We start from the raw sequence: 8,757 nt of genomic DNA, 5'->3' as shown, positions 1-8,757 counted from the left end.
ACTTTCTTAAAAAAGAAATATATATATATATATATATTTCTATAATAATTTTTTATTTATTTGATTTGTTTAAATGTATTCTTCCATTTTCTTTTAACTTTTTGTTACTTTAATTTTTTAAAAAGTTATATTTAAACGCGTTGAATATGAATATATTTTAAATTATTATACCTTTGAATAAAGGATAAATATATTTTTATTCTTATCCGAATATGTGAATATACATAGGATATCATATTAGGTATTATTCATATGTGTATTATAGTAATTATTAAAAGTTTACAAATTTGATGGTGATTTCATTAATTGAAAAATCCAACGTCCCATATTCGATGGACGTATTGCACAAGCTAGATTCATTAATGCTATTTAGTTATATTTATTTTTCAAATAAATCATTTAATTACATCATAAATTTTAATTATTAATAATAAATATATCAATTATCAATATTAAATATCTACAACCAACCAATTATATTCTTATTAGAATATAAATAATTGTTAATTACTCAATAAATAAAAATGATTTATACAATTAAAATTTCTTTTTTTTATTTTTTTTTATGACAAATCAAAAGTGGGTAGTGTCTGGAGTCCTATGGTCAACTCTTCCACCCTGGTTGACTTGACCAACCCCAAAGACAAGGCCCCCGTTTGGAAGGTATGAAATAAACAGACTATAATCCATTTATCTGAATTCTGACAATTATTTACTTTCCTTATTTTCTTTAAAAAAGAAAATTATGTTTATAGTGTTTTATATTTTGGGATAATTATACTTTTTTTGTCTAAACTTTAATGTAATTATATATAAATTTTATGTAGTTTAAAAAATTACATCTATCACATCTTATATTTACTTCCATCTAACAAATAAGTTCATTCGTTAAATAAAATTCATTGAATTTGCTGATATTAACAAAAAATTAAATGAAAATTGATATTTACAGTCTATTGATTTATTACTGACTTATTGCAAGTTAAATAATTTTTTTCCGACTATATTACCCTTATAATGGTGAAGATTTACATTCTCATATGCATTAATATGTGAAGACATATCAAGTTAATTTGGTCATAAAACTATTTTTTTGACTAACAATAAATTAGTAATAAATCAATCGGGTTAAGTATAGATATTTTTTATTTTTAATTAATATCAAAAAATTTAATAAATTTTTATTAATGGAATAATTTATTTATTATATAGAAGCAGACTTCAGCGATACTAAATGTACTTTTCAAATTATAAGGACTTTACTAAAAATCTATACTTTGATGTCAACACCAGTCAAATAACACTTACTAAAAATCAAACCAACAATTTAAATATACATATAATATAAAGTAAATAAATAATCGTGTTTATGAAATTCAAACTTAAATTACCTCCTACCAATAAAAATAAATTAACATTTAATATTATTGGAATTAAAAATTAAAGTTACGTCACCTAACTGTCCTAGAAAGGACGGGTGGTAGAAGTGAGAAAGATAAATTCCTAAATTCATGTTTGGTTTTGTTTTTGGGCATTTCTCGGTACAAAATTTAATATTTATTTTTTTATTTTTAAATTTTTTATATATCATATATACACACTTATATATATAAATATAATATGAAAGAGACATACAATGGTTTTTGTCTTCCAAATCACAACACCAAACCTACACCACTTAATTTAAAATATTTTAAATTACATCAAAAAATAAAAATCCAAATATAATACTATCTCGAACATACACTTATTTATCTTTATTTTTCACTTGTATTATCTATATATCTTCCAACAACTTTAAAGCTCCTATGTACTCATCTCACCGGACATCTCTTGTGAGAGAATTGATTTAATTTGATTAAATTTATGTTAGTCATTTAAGAAAACAAGCATTCTTCATTTCCCACAGTTAGTGCGTGGATTAATTCATTTGTTTATTTACTAATTCCTAATTTATTTTATTTCTGAATTTCAATGAGGATATTCACTTAATTATCCTTCATTAATTTGTTAAACATGGGTGGATTAGCTACCAAATCAATCTTAAACGAGTTTCAGGTCCTTATCTGATCCACAAATTAAAGAAAAATAGTAAAAAAAAATGTTTGCTTAGTGTTTGATTACAAGTAAAGCATGAGATTAATTTACTTTAAATGTACAATTAGGTGGCCGGTCCTCGATTGTCTTAACGCATATATATATATATATTTTTTGATAATTTCGAACTTATATTTTTAGGTTTGATGTTGTCTTAATCTTTGATACAAATAATTAAATATTACTTATATATCCTTTGAGTTCTTATCTTTTTCTCTCTTTCTTATTCACTCTTTCGCACTTTGCATTCGAAATTCCATAAGTTAGTTGCTATTTTAATCTTACAAATGCGGATAATATATAATTGTACATTGTGTTTCGTGATCAACATCCACCTGAACAATGCGGATATGGATACGTTGTTTTATGCAATAATGTGTTATTTTACATTTGAATTAATAAAAATAAAATGTTTAAAAAGTCGGTATTTCAATGACCAATTTGCCCTTGAACGAGAAGTTGGAATGTAGTGACATCTGTGTACAAAATTTATTTTAAGTACTTATCAGCTTATGCTTACACAAAAAAATTATATGGTTATTTAATGTTAGCCAACGTTGAGCGATTGTAATGAAAATTGTAATATATTTTTAATAATTTTTTTACAATAAATTAAATTAAATAATACTATGATCAAATTATGTAATTTATAGTGGAAAAAAGAGTACGTAAATTGTGAGGAATAGAGCAGTGATGTTTGTTTGATTGGTTAGATTGAGAACACTGATTTTATAATTTAAAATTCTACCAATTTGTAGCTGGTTATTATTCTTCTTATAATAGTTTGATAATTGTGAATATTTGATTGTATTAGTTATTATAATGATTAATTAGTTATTATAATGATTAATTATTAAAATTATGGTGTACTTGTATTTGATAATAATTAGGAGAAAAATAAATGTGGAAAAAAGTAGTAATAAACGAAACATGGCGACACCGCCCAAATCCTTTTCCCTCTCGCAGGGGACCCACTTCCGGACTTGACAATTCATTCCAACTTAATTTCGCGGGTATTTCAATCTCATTTCATTTACATTTACATTTACATTTGCATTTGCATTTCAATTTCATCTCCATTTGCATTTCAATTTCAAAACCGCTCCCCCACCCCCCCACTCTCTCTTAAACTCTCTCTCTCTCCTAAGGACACAGACACAGACACAGACAGACACAGACACTCACCTAATACACCTTTTTCTCTCACTACGCCACAGGACAAAACAAGCTTCCCCTCATTTCGCTTTCTCTCGATTTTTCTTCTCTCCACCCCCACCTATACATACTCTCTCTCTATCTCTCTCTCCCTGTATGTATGTACACATAGAACTTCACCTTTTTTTCTCTACGATCTTTGTTTGTAACTTGTAAATCTATAGGATGAAGATCGGTTTTTCTGTTGCAGATGTTTTTGTTCTTGTTTTTGGTTTTTTTCCGGTTCAATTGGTAGATTGATTAATGAGCGAGTGATATGATCCATTTGCAGATCTTCGGTGAAAGGTTCGGTTTTGGGGATCGTTGGTGAGTTCATTTTCTCTTTTTGGCTGCCTTTTCTTATTTTTTCAGTTGAGCTACTGGGTTGAGTTGTCGTTGACTTCTATTTAGGCTGATCTGCTTTGGTGTGCGGTGTAGGTTTTTGTATTTTGACTTAAAAATATTATTTTTCCCAAGTGCCGATGCGATGTATCCTTCGTTCTCGAGCTTGATTTGTGTCTTACTTAGGTTTCTATTGATGTATTGTTTGGTGGTTTGATTTTGTAATTGGCTTTTTTGTCTGTTTTTAGTATCTTTACTTTAGGGTGGTTTCAGATTATTTGGGTTAATGTGGATGGTAAATATAGCTGCAGTATTATCTGGTGATATATGCCTATTTTTACTTGAAGATTCGTTTCTCACACGGTATAGTTTGTGACCATGTAAGAATTTTTCGCTTTTTTGAAATGGAGGTCCAGAGTTAGATTTTATTGTTGACTTCTCATTAATATTGTCCCCTGGGTATTAGTATTTTTGTTACTTGACATGGACTTCTTGCTTTATTGATTCTCCTTGATGAGATATTTTTCTGTTTTTCGTTAAAGATAAGAATATAACGGTGTGAATCTTCTGCCTCAATTGTAGGTATGCAAGTCAATTGCTTTCTCTGTAATATAATGATAATAGTTGACACTTTTCTTATTTATCCTAGTCTAAATTAAGGGTTGTAAAGCGTTTCACTGCCTTATTTGTTGGTATTCTTATAAAATTAGTTGCCTACTGTTTCTTTTCCCCCTTTTTTTATCTATGATCAAGAGTTCCAATATGCTTTTTGTACTTACCTTAGCAATATATGGAACTGGCTATTACTTTTCTGTGGTTTTCTGTTGAGTTTTAACACCAGGTGTTCTTGGTGGATTTGTTTTTATACTGAAACCACTAATTAAATCTTATGTTCTCATCTTCTGGTCTTTATCTTTTTCATTTGATAGTGTTACCTTTTCCCTTAGCTATAACTCTCCTAAGAATACAGGATTTTAAATTTTCTTGAGTAAACTGAAAACAGTGGTTGGTTTGCAGTTGATTAGAGTATGTGCAGTGGGCCGGAACGATCAAATTCAAATTCTTCTACCACCCAAGGGGCTGCTGATAAAAAAACCAACAACATGAAAGACTTAAACAATTTGTCTGTGGAGACGGAGGATTCCTTTTCAAGTTTGCTTGAATATGCTGCGAACAATGACATTGAAGCTTTCAAGAGATCCATTGAGCTAGACCTGTCTGCGGTTGATGAGGCTGGACTTTGGTATGTACGCAAGAAAGGTTTGAAGCAGATCACCCAGGAAGAAAGGACTCCTTTGATGTTAGCTGCTACTTATGGTAGCATTGATGTGTTGAAGTTGATAGTTGCTCTGCCTGAGGTTGATTTGAATAGATCTTGTGGCAAAGACAAGTGGACCGCACTCCATTGTGCGGCTTCTGGTGGCTCTATGAATGCATTTGAAGTTGTTAAGCTGCTGTTATCTGCTGGGGCTGATCCTAATATAGAGGATGTCACTGGACGACGCCCTGTTGATGTGCTTGTAATTCCTCCAAAGCTTCCTGGCGCTAAAGCTGCTCTTGAGGATTTGCTTATAAACAATAGTTCTGATGGATCAGTTGGTGCGTGCAATTTACGGGTTTCCTTATCTAGTTCTAATGCATCATCACCAGTATTATCATCATCGCCCGAGAGCGGGTCTCCATGCTCACCATCTGATTCTGCATCTTCTCCTACAGCCCCTAAGTTTAGTGATACTGCTGTTAATTCTGTATCAGAGAAGAAACAATATCCCGTGGATCCATCTCTACCTGACATCAGAAATAGCATCTACTCAACTGATGAGTTTCGTATGTTTTCATTCAAGGTCAGGCCTTGCTCGAGGGCCTATTCTCATGATTGGACTGAGTGTCCTTTTGTTCACCCTGGAGAAAATGCTCGCAGAAGGGACCCAAGGAAATACCATTACAGTTGTGTACCTTGTCCTGATTTTAGAAAGGGTGCTTGTAGGCGTGGGGACATGTGTGAATATGCCCATGGGGTTTTTGAGTGCTGGCTACATCCTGCCCAGTATCGAACCAGGCTGTGCAAGGACGGCACAAGCTGTGCCAGACAGGTATGCTTTTTTGCGCACACCCAGGACGAGCTTCGTCCCTTGTACGTCTCTACTGGATCTGGTGTTCCTTCTCCGAGGTCAGCAGCCTCTGCAGCTAGTTTCATGGACATGGCTGCAGCTTTAAGTCTTTTGCCTGGTTCCCCCACTTCACAGTCTGTTATGTCTCCTTCTGCATTCAATCAAACCATGTCCCCATCTGCAAATGGAATTTCTCATTCACCTGCAGCTTGGCCTCAACCAAATGTTCCCACCCTTCATCTTCCTGGTAGCAACCTCCAGTCCAGTCGCCTGAGGTCTTCCCTTAGTGCCCGTGACATTCCACCAGAGGACCTGAATGTGTTGCGGGATTATGATGCTCAGCAACTGGTTATGAATGATTTGGCATGTTTTTCACAGCCACGTCCCAGTTCTGCTATGTTGAATTGCGCTGGAAGGTCTAAGACAACACTAACTCCTTCCAATCTTGAAGAGCTTTTTTCTGCTGAGATCGCCTCATCTCCGAGATATTCTGATCAGGCAGCGGCTTTTGGTGTTTTTTCTCCCTCACACAAATCAGCTGTTCTTAATCAGTTTCAGCAGCAGCAGAACATTTTGCCACCTATTAATACTAATGTTTTTTCTCCTAGAAATGTTGAACATCCTTTATTGCAGGCTTCTTTGGGTGTCTCATCTCCACGGATGTCACCAAGAAGCATGGAACCAGGGTCCCCTATGAGTGCTCGTCTCTCGGCTTTTGCCCAGCGTGAGAGGCAGCAGCAGCACATGCGTAGCCTCAGCTCGCGGGATCTTGGATCGAACCGGGTTCCAGTTGTTGGATCTCCAACCACTACTTGGTCTAAGTGGGGTTCCCCCAATGGGAAAGTTGATTGGTCGGTGAGTGGAGAAGATCAAGGTCATCTGAAGAGATCATCTTCGTTTGAACTGAAAAATGATGGAGAAGAACCTGATTTGTCATGGGTGCAATCTCTCGTCAAAGAATCACCACCTGAGATGACGGACAAGCCTGCGGCACCTGTTTCTGGTGCTGCGCCATCCGGTGAGTGTTTGAAATCAAATTCTCAAACTGACTCCATTGATCACTCTGTTTTAGGGGCTTGGCTCGAGCAGATGCAACTTGACCAGCTCGTTGCCTAGCAAACAGGACATGAAAATTCATTTTCGGTTAGACAGACAAGACTTTTAGGAAGTATATAAAATTTTTCGGCTCTTTTTTTGGCTGGTGGAAAAGGTGGAAGTCGAAAAGGTAGCAGCATAATGCTGGAGTCTGGAAGTTTTATGGGTACAATGGATTTAATTTTTTCAAAATATGTATTCAACCTTAAAATCATTTGTTGATTATTATGACAATGAGTTTTCATTTGTTACCTGGGGATGTACTAGAGAAACCCAGCCAAGTCTGGGCAATGTTCTTTTGTACTACTCTATAATGCTCTAAGGTTATTTCCCTCTTTTTATCCCTTTTCATATATTACTTGGGCTTGATTGATCTGCTGGCTTTGTGTGTGAAGCATGAAGCAGTTTGTATTGACGGATAACGCATTCTTATGTAGTTGATTTGGAGTGGAGAGAATGGTGGAATAAAGTGAGAATGGAGGGGGGTCGGTGATAGGAGAATGGAAGGAGGGGAGTATTCTTCTCTTGTGTATTTGTGAGATTAGGTGGTGTAGAAAATTGAGATGTGATGGAGATGGGGTGGGGCATGCATATTTCTACTTAGAATTATGAAAGTAGGTGGGGAGAGGGAGGTGGTTGTGGGCCTCTCTCAATGCTGAAATTGATGGGGGGATGGATGGAGGATGTATTTGTCCTTGGGTTTGTTTCCATTAATTAGGAATGGGGTACGTCTACGTGTTTTTATTCATGCATCCCTCTAAGATATCAGCTCTTCTACAGATTGCCCCAATACCAACCTCATTATCTTCTAGGCTATGAGACTCTGTCCGCGTCTGATTCTGTGATTGAACCATTCAAACTTACTTTTGGGGTGTGTATATATATTTGTTTTATTGTTTCACCTTTTCAATTGTTACTTTTGCAACTAAATTCCAACCTATCCATGTTTTAGTAAAAACTATAATTTATAACTTCTAATTATTCTTGTTACATTCATCAAATTATCTTTATAGAGATGAATGTCTCTTCAAATGCATTGGCATGTTAAGATTTGCAAGTATAATTTGGTTAGAAAAAAATATTTAATTTATAATAAGTCAATTGTAGCTATATAAGAATTTTCATTCAATTTTTTTATTAATATCAGTAAATTTAATAAATTTTAATTGATAGAGGATTTATTTGTTAGAGAAACAATATGAGGGGTATTCATATAATTTTTTAAATTATAAGAGATTTAGGTGTAATTATATTAAATTTCAGAAGAACGGTGTAGTTATCCTCTCTTATAATAGTATATTGTTACTTTCATCATTAAATAAGTAATTTTAGTTGAAATTATGTACGTATTTTTATCAGCCAAATGTTGTAAGAGAGCCTTTCTAATGAAGAAATTATTATATTTAGTTCATTAGTAAATCTGAGTTGGATTCAATTCAATTTTCAAATAATTTCCAACTCAAGTGGTCCACCGTGGAATTTAGTGTGGGTCATTCACCAAATGCATGCTTACAATTATTGGTATAATTAGTTTATTAATATTTGATATTTTAATATACTAATCAATGATGATGTCTAATAATTCCCCTACACAAAATTAATGTTTATGAACCCCAAATTCACTTCACTTTACCTGACTTGTCTTTATCAAACGCTCCTAATAATTTTCACTTTTTCTTTTTTAGGAAATTCGATAAACTTCATAATTCGAGAAACTAGCCACAACCTACAGAAATTCATAAAAATATTATAACTTTTTATTAGAAATAATATACAAAAACAAAAAAAATCATATTTTTAATGTTAAATTCATGCTCTTCTGATATCAATCTATGTGATTATACTCTATAACCATAAGGAATAATGCTCAAAGCAATGACATGTATTTCTTGTAAAATAGTGGAATTTTTGTTGCTAA

General features: G+C 33.3%; 1 protein-coding gene across 1 annotated transcript; it reads left to right on the top strand.

Annotated features, from left to right (window-relative positions):
* LOC105169095 (zinc finger CCCH domain-containing protein 30-like) lies at window positions 3,250-7,190 on the top strand. Its single transcript, XM_011089389.2, has 2 exons — window positions 3,250-3,618; window positions 4,651-7,190. Exon 2 carries the CDS (start codon window positions 4,662-4,664, stop codon window positions 6,858-6,860), a length of 2,199 nt encoding a protein of 732 aa, XP_011087691.1. The 5' UTR covers window positions 3,250-3,618; window positions 4,651-4,661; the 3' UTR covers window positions 6,861-7,190.

The sequence above is a fragment of the Sesamum indicum genome, linkage group LG1 (assembly GCF_000512975.1).
Source record: "Sesamum indicum cultivar Zhongzhi No. 13 linkage group LG1, S_indicum_v1.0, whole genome shotgun sequence".
Lineage (NCBI taxonomy): Eukaryota > Viridiplantae > Streptophyta > Magnoliopsida > Lamiales > Pedaliaceae > Sesamum > Sesamum indicum.
This window is presented reverse-complemented; position numbering and strand designations above follow the sequence as displayed.

Excerpts from the sequence above, each read along its gene's own strand:
- LOC105169095 (XM_011089389.2), top strand. The coding sequence starts at position 4,662 with ATGTGCAGTGGGCCGGAACGATCAAATTCAAATTCTTCTACCACCCAA.